The sequence below is a fragment of the Rutidosis leptorrhynchoides genome, chromosome 8 (genome assembly GCF_046630445.1).
Source record: "Rutidosis leptorrhynchoides isolate AG116_Rl617_1_P2 chromosome 8, CSIRO_AGI_Rlap_v1, whole genome shotgun sequence".
NCBI lineage: Eukaryota > Viridiplantae > Streptophyta > Magnoliopsida > Asterales > Asteraceae > Rutidosis > Rutidosis leptorrhynchoides.
The window spans coordinates 331,999,262-332,020,324 of NC_092340.1; the positions used below are offsets into that span (position 1 = coordinate 331,999,262).

Sequence of the window (21,063 nt, forward strand, 5' to 3'; positions counted from 1 at the left end):
GTGGGATTGTCGGATGTATTTGTCTTTTATTATAATACTATATTTTGTTGCCTTTAAAAAAAAAATACCGAAATATATATTCAATACTGCAACTCCAGTAAATAAGCAGTATATAACACATTCTAATATTCTAATTCTAAGTGGTATACAAACAAAATCCTCAACCAACTCAAACCCAACATGGTTTGTTTTGACAGTAGATCCAAGTTATACATTTTAACCCGTACACAATTAAAATTGTACCCATCACGCCACACGCTTTCATTTAGCCATCTCCAACTGAAAATACAATGCCGTTAATATGACACTTTTTTACGTTAATGCATACACACGGCTGCTTATATAAAAGAGATTACAAACTATTTTCGCCTTACAAAACTCAACATAATTCTCGTTACATGTTACATTCACTTAGTTCTCCTACTCGTAGACTTTGATTTCTTCATTTTCTTCCCTTTATCGTCAAAACTACTCCACGTGTACCCAATTGGTACAACAAAAGGATCAGCCACATGTGGTGTCGCCTTATGTGGCATCCTGTTTGGCAAAAGACCAGATCGACTCCCACTTCTTGACAATCGTGAAGACGAAACTGAAACTCGATGGGTTCCTATATCGTGATCATCATCGCTGACATCATCATATCCACAATCCTTTCCTCTACCACTATACAATTGTCTGGGACTTGAAAAAGGCGTGAAAAACTGTTCTTCAGGCGGTTGGAGCTCAACGAATTTCGTAAACGTTATTACCACTCGTACGGTTGGCACAACGGGTATCGCAACCTGTTAATCACAACAATCAAATCAGCATATCCCAAAACCAAGAAAAGAAAAGATGGTCAATGTAGGCACCACAAGTACTATATGTTTGTATAATAAAAAAAGTGAAAGCAACTGATGGTGAAATAACTTTAAACATGTCTAGGGACAGATGAATAATGAATTCATAACAAGGGACCCACTCAAACTACTTTGAAGTGGGTATAGTTTGTCGAGTTCTTTTTTGGGAAAGACCAATTAGCCTTGGAATTCAACATAACTATTTACTAAAGATGATGCTTAATGGTATTTCATGGTGACTCAAAGTAACAAACAAATCCAGGATACAAACAAAAATAGTTACTTACAGTACTACCTTATTTAATAATCAATGCAGTATCCTGTGAAATCCATGGTCTAACAATAAAGTTACAATCAAGATCTTAGTTGGTGAGAATCTGTTTTTATAGTCTTAACTTTTATTTTGAACAATATTATATTACAGTACCACTATAATATATTGATATATTGAACAGTATTAAAGATTCACTAGACCCCACTTGGATTATAGTAATCTTTTCGTACAATCTATTCTGTCCTTACCAAAGCAACAAGAGTGAGAATTATATATCCACAACTTGTTGCAACTGTTCAAGAAACTATAAAAGATACTACTAGTACATAGCATAATTTATATAATAAGGCTTATTAACAATACTATACTCCACTTTACTAGTAACAAGAATTGAGGTTTAATCGAGCTTTGTAGCGATTATTTAGAGTTTATGTCACTCGTAATAGATGAAATAATAACTATTGTTTAAAAAATGGTGTGAACAGTAACTTAGATCAATTATAAGCCACTATCCACTCTTTAATTTAGTGTATTGTATAATATAATATAATTGGTATTGGTATATTAAAGATCCATCTTCTTTTGAACTGGTAACAGGAAACATCTCATTTATTTTGTAACAGAAAGCATATTTTTGTGTCATATTTCAATGCTAATATATACATGGTACATTCTTGTATATATTCGTAATAATTTGTACTTCCTTGTCTAAAAGTAAATGCTCGTTTCACCCCTCGATAATACTACATTCACCAGTCATTCAATTCCTAAAAACAAGTAACAAATGTAAAAAAAAAAAAAAAAAGACAAATTTATTAGTTTTTAACCGTTTGCCACCAGATATGTTTTAATCAGTTAAAATTGGAAGTGTACGGATGAAAAAATGCATACATAAAAAACATTCATGGTGAATGACAAATATTATTTTTACTGAAGTCATATGGAGGTGGTGTATGTATCAAGTTATCTGTTTACAGCTACCAAATTCACAGATTTTAATAGATACTTTATGACTAAACTATAATACTTTAGTAAATACTTTAGTATTATAATATGAACTACTATGAATTATTATATTCAAGGATTACTGATGCACAGGTACTCATGGAAACTATTGGATCGCGCATGTAATATGTTCTTCAAATGATATCAGTTTCAATGGGTCCCACTTCTAACTTTTTTTGTCTTAATTGAATCAAAAGTGATTAATTATGTTAAATATTTGTAATATTTAATTAGTAGAAAAATACAGTGATAAACAAAAACAAAAAGTGTTACGTCCTACTCCGTAAACAGAAGCAAAATCTAACCAGTAACCAGGCCCCATGCCCCCTTAAATGATAAAAAATGTGGAAATGTAACTGTAAATATTTGAATTTAAAAGACAATAATACCCTTACCTTAACCGGAAATGACCCTTGTGGAAATTTAGTCGTTAGTAATTCTCTCATCCGTCTAACAGCTTTCACTTTATTAGCTAAAATATCCAGTAACGGAAGTAACTCTTCCGTTTGTAACGGAAAATTTTCCGTTAACCAAACTGACGGACGTAAAGTCTTTACATATTCCTTCTCCTTAGTAACCGGTTGAACCACCGTCACCGGCGGCATCGGAAGTGGCGGAGGCATACGTGACCTTCGCCGGCGTTCAGGTATTATATCAACACTCTTTCTTGACACAGACACAACTTCTCTATCTCCGGCTACAAAGCTACTATGTCTCCGTCGATCAGCAACGGAGACGCTGTACCGTGGATTCTCCGCCACCAGAAATCCGTCGTCGGAATCTTCTTCCAGTTCTAACGGCATGATCTGTTCACTTCCGGCCATATCGGAATCAACCGCAATTTTACGAGATCTGAAACTGAAATGTACGTTATGAATTTCATAAACCCTAGCTTTCCATTCACCGACGGATTCAATCTTCTCCTGCCGTCGCCAATTTGTTCTGGCGCACAATTCGGCTTTCGTTACATCCATTCCCGGCCGGTAAACACTCGTCTGAGCACAAAATGAGGCGATATCAGAATCTGTTAACCTAGATCCGGCGTTTTCAAACGCATCGAATATTTTCCGGTCATCGTGATTTAAAACAAGCAACGAACCTGACGGAATATCCAAATCGGAATCACCATCTCCTAGAAACAAAAAACTCTGATTCGCGCGTTGAATTTTCAATCCGTCGTAACCGGCGAGTGAAGTGTCGGCGCGTAGATTACCGTCGCGTTTCCAGATTTTGTAAGTGTCCGACGGAGCAATTTTTCCGACGAACGGAACAATAGAGCTTTCAAAATGAAACGAAATCTCCATATAAAAATCACGCATGCGTCGGAGGACGGCAAGTAACCTAGGAAGACGGCGGCGCCACTTCAACCAGGCGGAGACGTGGTGGTACTGAAACAGAATCGCAACAATATCCGTACAACGACGACAAACGGCTTCCTGTAACGCATTCCATCCGTCAGCGTTTTGTAATGACACGTCAGCACCAGCGTTTGCTAGTGCACGTGCAGCGAATGTGTCATTTGTTTTAACTGCCAGGTGTAACGGAGTTTCACGTTTAGGGTTGTCACGTCGATCAAGCACAGCGGAGATTTTGTCGGCTATTTTTTCTTGAGTTAATGAATCGGATTCGGATATAATTCGGGACGGGTCGGTTAATTTGGGTAAAGAGGATACGATACGTGTAAGTGAAGTGTGATCACCGATTGCAACTGCGTAATGAACGGGGCTGTGTGAATAATCTTCAGGTTTGATTGTTTCCGGCGATATTTTTTTCGCCGCCGGTGATGGTTTAGACATTTTGATAACGGTTTGTTGGAATGGATGATGATTTGAGGGGGATATGTATATGACTTAAAAGAATGATAGGGGTAGTTACGTCCTTCTCACTAGTATCTAACCGGCGCTGCTTTTCATAACTGATCAATTCATCTTTAAATTATACTCCGTACTCCACAGCAGAAAAATAAATGTAATTTTTTTTTTTCCGGTGAAAAATTGAATTGTATAAATGTAATTAGAACAACAAATAAGTAAATGTAATTGGATAGCATGAATTTTAAAGATGGCTATTTTTTATTGGCTAGAGCGGTATTTCGGTTAAAGTTATTATATAAGAGATAGAACGAATGATAAATGTGAATGGTGCTTGGTGCACATCGAGTCAATAGATCATTTTCTTCTTTGTTGTTCATGGGCGCATAATACGTGAGCGGCTTTATTTTGGTGGACATTTGTTGGATTATGTTTTCTTTATTTTAGAATTTTTTTATTCGATTCTAATAAAGGTATAGTTATAATGACGGGAAAGTTTTGAAATTTAATTGGGGCGACCTCATTTTGAGCAATTTGAATTGCCAGAAATGGAGTGGTGTTTAATGGGTCAAACAAGTGTTGGGCTACTATAGTAGCTCGGATATAGATCAAACTGTTTCAATGGTTAGTAATTTTGAAGATATGCGAGAACTATCAATACCATGTTTGGACGACTCTGCCTTCGTTGCTACTGTAAATGGATGGGCGATTATAGTTCCATCTTGTTAAGTATATGTTGTGTTTGTAGCTGTAACCTGTAAGTTTTACGACTTGTATCGCTCTTTTAATTTTGACAATGTACTTGAACTTTATCATGTGGAAAAATTAATTTGTAAGTCTATTTTGAGTTTTTTCAACTTGACAGTTTTTCACAATTACATGAAAAATTCTCATTAATTTAATTCTTGTTTTTTTGCCATAACAAATAGATTACTAAAGCATGAAGCATCGTGATAGTCTATTTTATCGTCTTGTTCAAAGTCTTGATTAACACTGAAATTGGCATTGCTGAGAAAAAATGAAAGTGTCTTTCAGTGTCTATTTAACTATTTTATTCATTTTTTAATACTTTTATTGTTATTTGAGTTATTTATAATAAAAATTATAAGCCTTTTTTTTACAAATAAAATAAAATACTATTTTTTTATAACTAAAATTATATAATTAAAATAAATCAAATAAATTTACTCTAGTTTGGTTTTTAGCACAATTTTATTGAAAGCAAACCGTAGATGTTAAACTCATTTTGCATCCACTTTCTTTGTCTTTATCTTGTTTTCTTCACTAAACACACTATAACAATCGCGCAAAAAATACTGCAAGTAAAAGAAGAAAGAAAACATACAATAACACATAAAAAGAGAAAGAAATAAGAAGAAAATGAAAAAGAGAAGATACTGAGGTCGATTTCTCGACTTGGTTGGGCGACGCTGAAATCCAAGTCGGAGCGGAGTTGATTCGACCGTCGTTTTCAGCGTCGATTTTGAACGACGGCGAAATCGACAATCAACACCTCGTGCTCTTTGTCCACTCTCAATCATACTTGCTTCTTTCTATCATTTGCTGTCAAATTAGAAATACATCAAAGCTTCTTTCTATTCACTTACTCATAAAATTTCACTATCATCCATCACTAGCATCTATCCCAACACATGGACGCCACATCAATTTATTTCAGTTATTTATACTATTATTATTAATTATACTATTTATTATTTGTAATATGTATATTAAAATATTAAAATATTATTATATAAATTATGAACTATAAAAAAATATCTACAATTTACAAAAAAGACTTTAATTAATTAAAATTCATCGTCATCTTCTTCATCGTCGGTGTCGGAAATTTAGAAAGATCCTGCTTGTTGATTATTTCGAACACAGGCATTTGTTGGAAGATTCAAAATATGTTCTATAAGAATATCTCGAACTAGTCGATGAATGGTTGAATCTCGTATTTCTTTGTCCATGTGCGTTTGCACCTCAACCCTTTCTTGAAATGACCTTCATGCACGGCTAGTGGGGGTGATATTCCTCAAGTTCACAAAATGCACGTCTATTATGCTCGGTTAAAAGATTGTGTAAGAGCACGCATGTATACATGATTCATCGGATCTTGTTGTTATAATATGGTCTTTTCGAATTTTAATTATTTCCCAATAACTTTAAAGAATTCGGAAACAGACCAATTTTCAGATTAAGTGGCCGATTATATGACAAAAAAACAACAATTCGACTTACTAAATCAAGAGTTGTACAGAAACATACCATTAAATGGTAAGTAAACAGACTATCACTCTTACATACATACACCATTACTCTTACATACATACATTCGAGGCATTAATGAACTTTACCTATTTATTTTTATCTATTTATGAAATTGGACAATTTTTCAGAACATTCGAAAAATAAATATTCGACAAAAAATATGAAATGGAGGGAGTATAATATACTTATTGTTTGATGGTGTTTGTAATAACCCGACCCGACATATTCAATTTTTTGACACTATTGAGTTATGATCCTAGATTGCTAGATTCGCCACTGCATATGGGCTTGGCTCAAGTGGTCATCAGGACTCCTAGTGAAGCTGTAGGTCTCGGGTTCAATTTTTGGCAATGTCCTCTTCAGTCTAATTAGGGATTTACAGTGAAAGTTGTTTTACCTAGCATTAAGGTGACACATGGGTTCTCGATGTTCGGGGTTTACTTTTTATAGGTAGCGTGCTCGTTCACATCAGGGTTTTTAGTTATCGAAAAAAACAAGCTTAGACGTTAGGATAAAATACTATACACGTGCATCACAATATACTTAACAAATTTAGCAAATATAACGATATAAAAAATAGTGATACACGTGCATCACGCATAATTCAGATTCATACTTTCTTATCAAATATCGGGTGAAATGGTGATCGCTTAAAAACTTCTATTTTTTAAAATAGATGTGACAACTACCTATTGATTGTATAAAACCTTTCACTTGACTACTTATTTACTTACCAGTAAAAAGTTTTCAAACGAAGCATCAATGAGCATTGCACAGGCCATATCAATATCATCGTCACTTATGCGAGTCCCTTCCTCGCCCAAATCAAATTCGTCGCGGCTCGTTGGGTGCTGCATCGACCAATACAAACCGTCGTCTCTTAATGCAAGTAAGTTAACCAGTTATATACCATCCATTTTGAATTTACAGGCCCTTTTCAGTTTCATAACTTAATTCAAGATTTTCCGTTTTATCTGCAGGTTCTGTACATGATACAGACGTTAATTCTACTGTTCTGGTATGTCCACTTTCATTATTATGCACTATAACTATAACATGTCTATACACATGCAAGTTCGGTGTGCGTTTGCCGTTCAAATATATATATATATATATAAAACGACCTCAAATCAATACCCTGGAAAACGACAACTATTTTTCATTTTATTTTTTTTCTTTTGTCTTTCAACCACATCGCATTGGATTTCGGGTTCCACACAATCTGATATAATCACTTAGACCATGATCATTGGAAAGTAGACTCTTTCACCTTTCTATGGACAATCTATTTGTCAAAATAGAGTTGCATCTTAAAAGTTACGGCTTTAGGAAATGGTAAAAAAACTGACCCAAATGCCAACCTACTGTTATGTACAGTAGATTTCAGCCACAAGAACTCATTTTGACGACTATATAAAACCCGTTTTAACTCAACAAACCCAAATTGTTCGGTCTACTTTCTATCTCAATTATTATTTTTCACTAACGGTTAACTATTTTTAGCTTACGAGCCCGCAAAGTAGACCCAAGAGTCATTTTTTCGACATATACCAAAACCACAAAATTTTCTGTTGACGACCCAAATTCCAATCCGGATTACCTAGGCTAACCAAATTTATGTCACAACATAAACATGATGCTTTTGAGGTGTTCTCAAAATCATGCATATGGGTCAAAATAAACTCCCATGGCCCAAATGGGTCATAAATTCTTATCTTCACCAAATTATTCACAAAACACATTTTCATAACTACAAAACTTTTATACTTAACTCAACATAGTAGACGTGTCCACATTGATCATTACTTATTTTGACACTTTTTGGCACAAACGGACAAGTGTCCAAATATGTTGGGCTAGTAACAGATTTTGAGCCTCATTAATTTTCAAGAGTTGACTGGTCCAGTGAAACTTATCTCCTTTGTGATATACTTTACCCCCATTTCCAGAGAGACCAGTATTCGATCGATTGGCTAACGACACTTATCTCCGAATAAGACAATGTGTCAAAGGCTATATGCTAACACCATTACCTATAATGATAACTATACATATAAATATATACTCCATATTACATGTATCTTCTACTAGTAATCACTCAATTAAGTAGACGCCAGTTTGGGTATTAGACTACTAACTAGGAACCGTATGTAGATACTTGACAGGACGAAAGAACAAATCCGGAAAATGTTCGAACATATCGACATTTCTTTTTCTTCGTATGACACAGCTTGGGTAGCCATGGTCCCTTCTCCAAAATCTCCTGAGTCTCCTTGTTTCCCCGAGTGTCTCAACTGGTTAATGAATAATCAACTTAATGATGGTTCATGGGGTCTTCTTCCTAATGACTCACCAAATTTAATCAAAGATAGTTTATCTTCAACAATAGCATGTGTTGTTGCATTAAAACAATGGAATGTTGGAGAAGACCAAATTAGGAAGGGTATGTGGTGTACTTTTGATACTGTTTATTAATAGGGACAGATAAGTAATCAACTCTTGTTGCAGGTCTATCATTTATTGAGTCAAATTTTGCTTCAGCTACAGACAAGGATCAACTGTCGCCGTATGGTTTTGATATCATATTTTCATGTATGCTTGATTATGCGAAAGATTTGAACGTAACACTCCCGTTAGAACAAGAAGATTTGAGTTTGGTCCGACACCAGAGAGAAACGACGCTGAGAAGGTATTCTTATTTATGAAAAATGACATGTAGACTTGAATGATAAAAACAAAACGGAGACATGAAAATGTTAATAAACGGATGAGGTTTTCTTTGTACGCGACCAAACCGGATTATCCCCTGACCGTTTCTAATCCTTTCCCCGACCACCCAAGATATGCTTCTGTTTGAACCTAAGACCACTTGTAAGGACATCAAGACCCCAACATCAGTCTATGTTGCTGGGTTTAGTTACGTGGGCATGTGATCCAAGTGGAGGCATTAAATCTAGGGGCTCTTAAACTCGAGACATCGTGGCAGCTAGCTGGTCCTAGGAGTTTCGTATGTGGTGTTGTCAGTTGTCACGGACATAGTGCACACCGTAAAGGGAGTTTAGTGTTGGTACCCGATTGGTCCACACCCTCAGTTATACTAGCAGGCTTACGTGATCTAGTTATACTAGCAGGCTTACGTGATCTAGTTGGTTGTTTCAAAATCCATTAGTCTATCTTATCCTGAGATGGTTATACTATGAATGGATTAGGTCTTGTTTTGATCTGTATAGGATTACTCTTATTTTAATAACTGGGTAAACTGACCTCAGGCGGCCCCATCGACAGGTCCCACTGTCATAAGCTAATTGATCAAACATATTTCCACCTAGGGCTGGAAACACGCTTGAATGCAATAAAGGGGGTTTTTAGATTTAACGACGTTAACCGCCGATCCGGTTACCGTGATAACCCTAGCCGAGATGATCGTGAGGGTTGGTTATGGCTTGCCTGCCGGCCAATGGACGGCGCTGGTCGGCAGTAAGAAAAAAACCCTACGAGGAGGCGTAGGTAAAAACCCTAAGAGTAAATTAGGGTTTTGGGGGAAGACTTGTTGGCACCCCATGAACCAAGCCCAGTTGTCCGGCCCGATAGACTAAGTAGATCATCAATAATATCTATTTTATATCATCTCTTAGATTGCAATCAAATGAGATGGAGGCATACTTGGCATATATTTCAGAAGGCATCAGTAACTACTATGACTGGAACATTGTAAAGAAATATCAGATGAAAAACGGTTCTATTTTCAATTCACCATCTGCCACATCAGCTGCTCTTATCAAACATCAAGATGATGGTTGTCGTAAATATCTATCTTCACTGTTGGACAAGTTCGGTAATGCAGGTACATATGTTTTAATTTATCTGTGTCCTCTATATAAAAATTTAAATGAATGACATCTGCATTTTGTTAATAACTTTGAAGTACTCGTGTGTGATAAATTTCAGTCCCAACTGTTTATCCTATCGATTTATATGTTCGACTCTCCATGGTTGATACACTTGAAGCATTAGGAATCGCACGACATTTCAGGGTGGAGATTCAAGATGTTTTAGATGAAACATATAGGTAATTGATCTTTATTTTATTATGTTCTATTCGGTCGGTGTCAACGTATATTTCACTCTGAACTTATTTTCTTGAAATTAGATGCTGGATGCAGGGGGATGAGCAAATATTTAAAGACGTTGTCACTTGCGCTCTAGCCTTTCGGATATTGAGGATCAATGGGTATGAAATCTCGACAGGTATATTTCAAAAATAAATGAAATATATGGTTAGTCAATTCATCATCTTTTTAGTTTCATCAATCACTTGACTTGTGGTGTAGATCCTTTGGCCGAAATTACTAAAGATGGGGCGGATTACATAAATTCACTTGGTGAACACGAATTTAGAGACGTATATGCAGCACTTGATGTTTATCGGGCTTCACAATTTATGTATCAAGACGAATTACTGTTTCAAGAACAATGTATGTGGTCAACTGATTTCCTTAAGCAGAAAGAGTACACTGGTTTGGGTAGACTTTCCAAGTACTTACACAAAGAGGTTTCCTCATTTGACTTTGACTTGTAGTTATAGTTATCATCTTTAAAGGATAATACTAGTCTTATTATACAACTCTGTATTGATTATTAAATCAGGTGAACAATGCTCTCGAGTTCCCATTCAATGCGGGAATAGATCGCATATCTACAAGAAGGAATATAGAGAATTACATCATAGACGATACAAGAGTTTTGAAAACTACATATCGGTGAGATTTTGACTGCGGGTAAAGATTAGATTTTGGATTAAAGTTTATAGTAGTGCATAATTCTGAAGAATGTACATTATTATTGCCAGATCATCAAACATTAGCAACAAGGAATTCCTAAAGTTTGCAGTGGATGATTATAATGCATGCCAATTGATTTTTCGTGAAGAATTGAAGACTCTTGAAGGGTATGCATGCATCCGAATCGAATTCCTTAAAGTTTTCGTTGATACTGTTGAATATGAAAACCCCGTTGGTTATTACAGTATGTTTTATTAATCAACTATTTATAGATTATAAGAATCCCTAAAACCTAATGGCCACATTAAAATTTGTAGGTCTAATACTACCCCAAACAGCGCTAAATACTAAAAATAAAAATAAATAAGTAACTTTAACCATCACAAAATAGCCCAGTGGTTAAGGTTCTGAGTTCCTTCAAGAAGTCTCAGGTTTGAATCATGTCTAGAACGAATATTTTGTGGTGGCCAAGGAAGGGTTGAAAACGGTCAGGGAGTAATCTTGCTGGGGTGCGTACATCAGAAACCTTCTACATTTTTTTTTGACTTTTTTTGAAGATCGAGCGGAAGATGTATTGATGTCACGCTTTACGATTGCAGGTGGGTGGTAGACTATAAACTTGACAAGCTCAAATTTGCTAGGCAGAAAACAGCCTACTGTTACTTCTGTAGCGCTGTAACGCTCGCATCACCTGAACTATCAGATGCTCGTATTGCATTTGCAAAAAGTAGCATCCTGAGTACCGTGATAGACGACTTCTTTGATGTCGTGGGGTCCATAGATGAAATTGAGAACTTTATTCAGTGTGTTCAAAAGTATTATATCATCCTTTTTTGTAGTAACAAACAATCTAATTGAGGTTTTATATAAACAGCGTTTAATGTTTTGTGATACTAAATCGCAGATGGAATGTGAATGTCGACAAGGACTGTTGTTCAGACGAAGTTCGTATTTTATTTTTAGCACTAAAGGATACAATTATTTGGATTGGAGACGCAGCATCTAAATGGCAAGGACGCGACGTAAAACAACATATCATTGAAGTCGTAAGTTAAAAAAAAATAAAAAATCTCCGAAACATGCATATAAAAGATGATATTTGATGTTAGTATTATTATTTGTATCGACAGTGGTTGGAATTGTTGGAGAGTTGGTTCAGAGAAGCTATATGGACGAGAGATGGTTACGTTCCAACAATAAACGAGTACATGGAAAATGGTTACACATCATTTGCGTTAGGCCCGGTTGTATTGCCAGCTCTTTACTTGATCGGACCAAATTTGTCTGAAAGTATTATTCAAAGTTATGAATATCGCCATCTATTTAAGCTGGCGAGCACCCAAGGCCGCCTTCTTAATGATATCCAAAGCTTCAAGGTACAGACAATCATTAATTTATCCTAGAATGAAAAGTAAATTGTTTCTTAATTACTAAAGTAGAGCTCTATCTAAGGACATAGAGCTCATTTTTTGGACATCACACATGGCCTTATAAATTAATGAGACCGCATGAGTCATATGTTAAATGTATATGCAGAGAGAATTCGAGGCAGGAAAACTAAATGTTGTAGCATTGCATATTATTAATGGAAAGAGAGCGATTCAGGAAGAAGATGTTGTAAAAGATTTAAAATTGTTGATCAACAATCAGAGGAGAGAATGTATAAAATTAGTCATGGAAGCAAAGGGAAGCGTTGTTCCTAAAGCTTGCAAAGATGTGTTTTGGAAGACGTGCAACGTATTGAGTTTTTTCTATGCAGAAGATGATGGGTTCAGTGGAAATGCGATGTTTGATATTGTGAATGAAGTCATTTATGAACCGGTATCACACAAGTTGATGATGTGAATGAAACCAGAAAACACACTCATAATTAGCTTTACAAGTATCATGATGGTGTAATAATATTATAAAATCTTCACCTGTATTATACTTCTCGTTTATGTTATGAAGAATTCATGATCTGCGTCTTTGATGTATTCTTCATGATCTTGTTTATGTTATACAAGTGTCGTTTGGACTTTGGAATGAACGTTTTACCATCGTGTACTTAGCAAGTGAGGGGATTTAACGAAATTTTTTTAACAATTGTGATTAACTAGTTGTGGAGCACTCGCTTCGTGCCGGGGGCTCCGTTTTGAATGCGAGTTAAAAAAAAAGTCTTTTTGTAAAAAAGAATTTTTTTCGACATCTAACATTGAAGGGTTGTTCCTTTTGTGAAAGTTGCTTCTTTTAGCTTTTTTTTTTAAGTTAGTTGATCTATTTTGTAAAAAAGAATGTTTATCGACATCTTTTGGTAGCATTGAAGGGATGTTCATTTTATGAAAGTTGCCTCTTTTATCGATGAGGGGAAAAAAAAAGTTAGTTGATTTTTTGTAAAAAAGTTTTTTTTGACATCTTTTGGTAACGTTGAAGGGTTGGTTCTTTTACGAAAGTTGCTTATTTTATCGTTGAAAAAAAAAAGCAAAATGACAAAAATACCCCTGTGTACTATTGGTGATTAGTGAAATAGTGGTTTGTCTATTAATATATACTTTATATAAATTTGTATTTCTCTTGTAACTATGATAAACTACAAGGATCTTCAAGTATAAAAAAGAACTTTTAAATCGGGTTATTAAAATTCTTATACTTCTTCCGTCCTAATTTAATGATTTATAGATAAAATATTAAAATAACACACACTTTAATAAATGTTATTATTATCGCACCGTATTTTTTATTCGCTTTATATTATTACCTCTTATCTTTTACTTATTTTTTTTTTTGTATTCATAAATAAGAGTATAAAAAGATTTTACATTGTTATGTTATTTTCATGAAAGTAATCTATTAATTTAAAAATTTTTAAAAAGAAAAACAAATTGATTTGGGAAGGAAGGTGTATTCTATTATTACTATCTTATAAAGCACTATTTGAATGACATCATAAATAGCTCTTTTCTTTTATTAAAAAAATCAAAAAAGATAAAGAAAAAATTCTAAGATATGATGTCATATATCAAATTAATTTTGAATTAAAAATAATAATACATTACCCAATAAAAAATTCATAATCTATAAAAAAATATATATATATAAAAAAAAAATATTAAAAACTGATCGCCTTTATCTGCTATCCCTGCTTGATAATGCTATCCCTGCTTGGAACTATCATCTCCATCTTCCACAATCACTTTTTCTTTTTCTGCTCAATACTCCGTAACTTTCTTTCTTACATTTGAAATCAAAATCAAAACCCTAAAGAAAACACTCAGACCATCACCATCGCCTAAACAACCACTACCTCTATCTATAGCCGCCACCATCTCCGGGTTCTTAAACTATGGCACCATCTCCGGGTTCTTAAACTATGGCATCACCACCACCACCGCAAACAGACACCACCACCAGATTCAATCAGAAGGTGCGATTATATCGCGATTGTTTTAAGCTTCAACAGGTAATAATTTTAATTTCATATTCATCATTGATTTAGGGTTTTTTAAATATGAGTCTTGCAGTTATGTTCATAGATTATAAATCATTGCATCAGTTATTAGCTATTTGTTTGAAAGTTTTTATATTTATAGGATACATTATTTTGCAGGGATGAGCTGAAATTTGGTCTTTGCAAATTAGGTAATTTGTAGTAGTATCAATGGTGAATATATCTTGAATGGAGTGAAAAATCGTTTAGGAATTTTTCTGCCCGCAAAGTATTCGATGAAATGATTGTATCTCTTATAAGCCATTTTTATGCCAGTATGACAAACATATGTTGATATACTGATTAATGGTAATGATTTTGTACATTGATCATGCTATTGATCTTATATATGACGATTTTTATTTTTTAGGTGTCTGTTGATCCATTTTAATCAATGATGATGGTAAATCATTAGAAGAATGAAGGGTGATATTAACTATTTAATTTATGAATATTCAAGGTGAGTATATAAGCATCCAATTACTACTTTGTTTAAAGAATTGATCTTACTACTTTGTATAAAAAATGATATTAACCAGGGTGTACCAATGAATGAAGAAACTATGGAGCTGGTGATCCTTTCCAGTTAAGCTTTTAAGGTAAATTTATTTCAAAGCTTGATGAATAATTGAATATGAATATACTACATATATGATTTTGAAACTGGTACTTTTTAATAAATGTTTGATGAAAGAGGAAAAGATTACTTAAAGGTATATATAATTTTAATCCGATTTCGTGCTTTTCATAATCTGGGTATAAAATCATTTTGAATTATGCTTGGATAGAAATCTTACTAATGCAGCATCAGGTGGGAAAGGGTCGAAGAAATCGCTGGATGCTGAGAAAATGGAAAATGAGGATATCAGAAAAGTAGAACAAAGGGTAACGCCCCTCTCTCAACACAGAACCTCTAATCTTAAATTTGTAACAATAGACTGATGAATCGTTGTTAGATTGCTAGATCACGTAATGTTTGAAGGATATAAGTATACTGATTAAAAAAAAAATTTATGCACATGTTCCGTTCAATGCGTTTATCGGTATTTATATGAGAATAACATGATTTATTTGATTTTTGTTCGTATCTGCAGAAGGATTTTCCATGAGAACTTGAGGATTTTTGTTGAAGTTCCGGTCACGAACGGTGGGATACTACACCACTTAAACTATGATATCAAGTATTTTTTATATTTCTATGTACAACGGCTTTGAAGGTATACAAACAATATATTAAAAAAACTGACAAATGGCTTACATTACAACTGGTAAAATGTATACCTGTTACTATATTTAGTCACCATCTCTCATCAATATTACATATTCCCTGTATTATTTGAATGATAAAATGTATCCCTACTAATTCGTTATTTCTATTTAATATGGGTTTTGTACATTTTAACACTTGGTTTTGATTCAAGGCTCACTTGAACATTCTTTGTGGTCTGCCTTTCACTTCGGTACTTGAAGACAAGGTATGCTACATATTTGCTTATTTACTCTCTGATTTGTGTGTGTGTATTTGAGCTTGTGTACATTTTGATATTGTATGAGAAAAGAGTAGGTGATAGCTTATTTCAGTAATTGTTTATGATTCATGTATATATAAATGTATAAATGATACTATTCTAACCAACCAAGTCAATAGTTCTACCTCTATTCTTAATTTATTCAAGATGGTAATTTTGACCCATTACTCTTTCATGTTGTGGTTCATAATGTTCTTGCAATATATTGCATATTGAACTGCTTCGTTAGCAATCCTGTCACATCTACTGTTTTATTTTGTTGTTCATAGCCTTCAAAATCTAACTTACCACTTTGTTTTAAATATTGAATATTGACTGTAACATCCCGCATTTTTCCGTTAAATTATTTTAACGCCCGTCTTTTTATTTTAATAATATCCTTCGTATCTAGATTCGTATCCTCCGTTAGCTAACATTCTTAATATTTTCGTTATTGGATTATAACGTATCCCGTACTCTCGTGTAATTCAAAATATTCGTTCGGCTAATTCCCGCACCCGACTACAAACTTGAGGGACTAGTTTTGCCATTTAACCAAAAAGATGACTAGTGGTTGACTAAGTCAACCACCTCCCACCATTTTTCACCATTCATCTCTTTTCTTTTTCCATTTTCTAAATACTTCCTCCAAAACTCTCTCAAACACCAAAACAAGAATTCATCATCTAAATTCGGATTTGGGAGCTAACATCAAAACAAATTACATATTTGGAATCCTCTCTTCATCCTCTACAACTTGATACCAATTTCATCTCATTTGGGTAACTTTCTAAAATCACTAGATTTTGTGTTCTTGATGTTTTTGATTTATAAAGTTGTTAATTAGTGTCTATGGCTCAAGTCTAACATGAATATATGATTTATATGCTCGATTTGTTGTTTTGGAGTAACTAGCATGAACTTGAAAATGGGTATGCTTAATCTTTGATTTTGGATGAGTTAATGTTGTTAAATTGTTTAAGTTCATGTTTTAATTGTGTTACTAGTATCACTAGCTTCGTTTTGATGCGTAGGTTGATTAAGAAAACTTCAAATACATGATTATTGATTTTTGTGAATTTTGGTTAGGGTTTGATAAGCCTAAAACGAACTTTTGATGTTTTGGATGCCATGAAATGTTAATTGTAAGTGTGTAGTTGTAATGTATGTTTCATTACCTTCAAAACGGCATATCATATGTGTGAATTGGATTCCCGAAACTTAAAATGCATTTTGTGAACTTGAAACTTGAAAATGGACTTTTAATGATCACTTGACGAGAAATCGGTTATTGAAATTGATGTTTTTGTTTGATGAAATGTGTTTAGTTGTATTCCTCTTTAAATTACCTTTCCAACGATATAAGATACATGTTTTGAATGTTTACGGTTCATAAGTTACGTTTGTTTGAAGTTTTGATCGAGCCTACACTTAAAAACTGCACAGGTATCCTGTCATGCTTTAGCCCGCGGCGCGGCTCCTCTAGCCGCGGCGCGGCTTAACACTAACTCAGATGTCTGAAACCATCAAAATGCTCGACCTTCAAAACTAGTGTTAGCCCGCGGCGAGGGTCTTCCAGCCGCGGCGCGGCTTAAAGCGTGGGCAGATGGTTGTTCACTTTTCAACTTTCATTTGAATTCTAACTATGCTACGCACCTCCGATTGACATGAAACTTGGCCAACATGCTTATATATGATTTCTAAGCTTAGAAAAATTGTCCGAGACCCGACCCGAACACGTTGACTTTTTCGTTGACTTTGACTTTGACCAAGTTTGACTTTTAGTCAAACTTAACCAAATACGTATGCAATCGTTCTAAATTTGCTTTTATACTTGTATTTTGCATGAAACTTGACAACGTGATTCACATGCTATATAATCGAGTCGTAACGAGCCATAGAACTAATTGAACATCTTTGACCGATCGTGATTACCGTTATTGATACAACCCTAATTGTTTAGGTCAAGACTAGCGTTTATCTTTGCGCGCGTTTACTTGTTGAAGTACTTTATTACTCTTGCACTCGAGGTGAGATCATAGTCCCACTTTTACTCTTTTGAACTTACATTTGGGATGAGAAAACATAAACATTACTTTTAAACTAAGTGAACACAAGTAGAGGAAGACAAACATTCTACATACGAGTTTAGAACGAAATCCTCAATTCGATTATCATTAGTTACTCTTGCAGTGTGTAAGTGTAGGCGTGAACTTATGTTGTATGGCCATATGGGTTTGACAAACCCTCATCTTGGACGGTTCGCTACCGTCTGTGGATGAAATATATTTTCGAGAAACAGTGTTGTTCTAGCACTATTAATGGGGTATCAGCGGACGGAATGTTAAGCCTTGATAATTGGGTGCTCGTGAATATTAACTTTTAGAATGTATTACTATTTTATCAATGTTGCAAATCTTGTGGTTCGACTTACTTTTACTCTCTTACTTACTTAAACCTATGATTTCACCAACGTTTTCGTTGACAGATTTCTATGTTTTTCTCAGGTCTTTGAACGCTATGTGAAACATGCTTCCGCTCATTATTTGATACTTGTTTTGGATGTCGAGTATACATGCATTTCATGGAGCGTCTTTTGACTTTATTTAAAACTGTGTCGCCTAGATTTCATTTGTACTTATAACTTTGTAACGAAACTTTTGGTTGAACAATTATTGTAAACTTGGGAACAATCTTTATTTAAGAAATGAAGGCGACATGTTTTGGTCAAACGTCATTTTAAAGACTTACGACCACGCAATGGGACCTAAGTAGTCGGCGCCGTCAATGACGATTTGGGCGGGTTGCTACAGATGGTATCAGAGCTTTGGTTGTAGGGATTTAGAGTTCATTGGTGTCAACCCCGAGTCATAGGGTACATTAGTGAATCTAGACTACAACCGGCATATAGACTTGAAGTAGGAATTACTTGACTATTTGTGCATTTATACTCGAACGTTTCTACTCATAACTAACTCTCGCTTCATCTAAATCTTTCGTTGTTTAATTTGATTGACGCGCCACCTTGACTTTATAGAATAATGTCGAATGCACATATGAATCAGGGTAATATAATTGCTGGGATTATATTACGGTGACTCATATGAACGTTCCGACATTACGACATAAAGAATTTAAGGCGAGTCAAGGAAAATTTTCTCTTCATCATTATTCCATATCACGATTAGTATTGTTAAGAATACTAATCAACGATATTCTTGTGTCATGAAGGAACAATGGCTCACCAAGGTCAACACAATACCCTCCCCGAAACTTTAGAACAAGCCCTTCAACGAATGATAGCCACCGCCGTGGGTGAGGCCGTGGCCGATCACTTTTCCAACCACAACAACAATCATGTAGCCGGTAATTCAAACGAGGGGTGCTCCTACAAAAACTTCATGGGGTACAAACCTCCCACTTTCGATGGAACCGGGGGACCGATTGCTCTCACCCGATGGTTCGAACAAACGGAAGCCGTTTTTAGCATAAGCGGTTGTCAGGACCAAGATAAGGTCAAGTTTTCCTCCCTCACTCTTACCGGTATTGCTCTCTCACGGTGGAACACGTATGTACAATCAGTGGGTATCGATGAGGCTCTTACACTCTCTTGGACCGAATTAAGAGAAAGAATGATCACCGAATACTTCCCGCGCGACGAGACTCGAAGGCTCGAACAGGGTCTAAGGAATTTAAAAACGGTCGGGAATGACCTCGAAGCTTATAATCAACTGTTTACCGAACTAGTCTTAATGTGTCCAAATCTCATGACTCCCGAATCCCTAAGAGTCGAACTTTACATGGATGGCCTCCCAAAGAGCGTTCAACACGGGGTAATATCATCCAAACCCGCCAACCTACAAGAGGCTTTAACGATGGCCTGCCAATCTATAAAAACGGTGATTGAAATTGAAGCGCCGACACCAACGGTCGAGGACCAACCGGGTAACAACAAAATAAAATGGGAAGCCTCTCCATCGAGCAACTACAACAACAACTTCACCAAGAAGTCTTTCACCTCTGACAGCAAGAAAGGTTACGCCGGGTACCTACCTTATTGTGACAAGTGCCACAAACATCACTTTGGTGAATGTGGCAAGCTAATTTGCCGCCGATGCCAAGGAAGGGGTCATATGGCCAAACATTGTGGAAGTGCCACCCCCGTCACTCAAAAGGGACCCAACACATAAAAGTCAGTCACTTGCTACGTATGTAGCCAAACGGGTCATTTTAGGAATGAATGCCCAAAGAAGAAAATCAACCCCAACGCACGCGGCCGAGCTTCCAACATTTGCACCGAGGGAGCCCGGGATGACCACTAGTCACGGGTACGTTTCTTCTCAACAACACTTATGTTACTTGTTTATTCGATTCGGGTACCGTTAGACGTTTTATAACCAAGATTTTGACTTGTACACTTTGCACTCCACCACTCCCCCTTAGATATTACTTAGACCATTTAAGTGACCCACGGGAAAACTATTGTGTGCCACCAAATTTTTATCGGAGGATGTACGTTAAACTTATTGGGTGGATAATTTGAATTTTGACTTGACACCTATAGAACTGAGGAGCTCAAAACCTATTCGTTAAGAAGAAATGTTTCCCTATCATCTTATATAGATTATTGTGAGCTAAATAATTTCCGGTTAAGAACCGATATTCTTTTTCCCCGTATCGATGACCTTTTGATCAAGTACGAGGATCTCGTGTGTATACCAAATCGATCTCCATCCTTGTTATCATCAATTGCGGGTTGAGGGAGACGATGTCTCCTAAACCATTTTCCGAACTCGCTACGATAGTTGTAAATCTCTCTTAGTACCGTTCAGTTAATCTAAGGCTCCGTCTGTATTCATAAACCTCCGGAGCCGCGTGTGCAAACTTATCTAGACAAAATCGTTACCGTACTTATAATTGATGTCTAAACCTATTCAAGTAAAGAAGAAAACGAACGACATCTCCGTCTTACGCTCGAACTCTTGAGAAAAGAGCAACTCTATGCCGAATTATCCAAGTGAGAATTTTGGTTAAACGAAGTCCAATTTTTAGACCATGTTGTTAGTGGTCAAAGTATTTCAATACATCTCGTAATCGGAACC

General features: G+C 35.4%; 2 protein-coding genes and 1 long non-coding RNA gene across 4 annotated transcripts; 2 read left to right on the forward strand and 1 right to left on the reverse strand.

Moving 5' to 3' along the window:
* Positions 1-227: 227 nt before the first annotated feature.
* Positions 228-4,008, reverse strand: LOC139862330 (uncharacterized). The gene is made up of 2 exons (XM_071850924.1): positions 2,517-4,008; positions 228-785 (listed from the first exon to the last, which is right to left on the reverse strand). Exons 1-2 carry the CDS (start codon positions 3,915-3,917, stop codon positions 408-410), a joined length of 1,779 nt encoding a protein of 592 aa, XP_071707025.1. The 5' UTR covers positions 3,918-4,008; the 3' UTR covers positions 228-407.
* Positions 4,009-6,968: 2,960 nt separating this feature from the next.
* LOC139864505 (ent-kaurene synthase 2, chloroplastic-like) lies at positions 6,969-12,832 on the forward strand. The gene is made up of 14 exons (XM_071853088.1): positions 6,969-7,095; positions 7,187-7,224; positions 8,361-8,649; positions 8,715-8,895; positions 9,842-10,050; positions 10,155-10,275; positions 10,357-10,454; positions 10,538-10,758; positions 10,854-10,966; positions 11,056-11,154; positions 11,587-11,802; positions 11,892-12,033; positions 12,118-12,363; positions 12,524-12,832. The coding sequence occupies exons 1-14, from the start codon at positions 6,969-6,971 to the stop codon at positions 12,830-12,832; spliced, it is 2,409 nt and encodes an 802-aa protein (XP_071709189.1).
* A 1,481-nt stretch (positions 12,833-14,313) lies between these two features.
* On the forward strand, positions 14,314-15,807 carry LOC139862317 (uncharacterized). Of its 2 annotated transcripts, none has more exons than XR_011764129.1 (5): positions 14,314-14,390; positions 14,574-14,762; positions 14,993-15,052; positions 15,265-15,338; positions 15,548-15,807. It is a non-coding gene; the product is annotated as an uncharacterized lncRNA (long non-coding RNA). The 2 variants fall into 2 exon arrangements; XR_011764130.1 differs by having other exon boundaries at positions 14,325-14,426.
* The last annotated feature ends 5,256 nt before the right edge of the window (positions 15,808-21,063 follow it).

Bases quoted from the DNA above. Each gene is read 5' to 3' on its own strand.
- LOC139864505 (XM_071853088.1), top strand. From the start codon at position 6,969: ATGAGCATTGCACAGGCCATATCAATATCATCGTCACTTATGCGAGTC. The intron at 8,650-8,714 runs GTATGTGGTGTA...CTCTTGTTGCAG, and splicing joins AGAAGACCAAATTAGGAAGG to GTCTATCATTTATTGAGTCA. The intron at 11,155-11,586 runs GTATGCATGCAT...TTACGATTGCAG, and splicing joins GAATTGAAGACTCTTGAAGG to GTGGGTGGTAGACTATAAAC.
- LOC139862330 (XM_071850924.1), bottom strand. From the start codon at position 3,917: ATGTCTAAACCATCACCGGCGGCGAAAAAAATATCGCCGGAAACAATC. The intron at 786-2,516 runs GTAAGGGTATTA...TGTGATTAACAG, and splicing joins AAGGGTCATTTCCGGTTAAG to GTTGCGATACCCGTTGTGCC.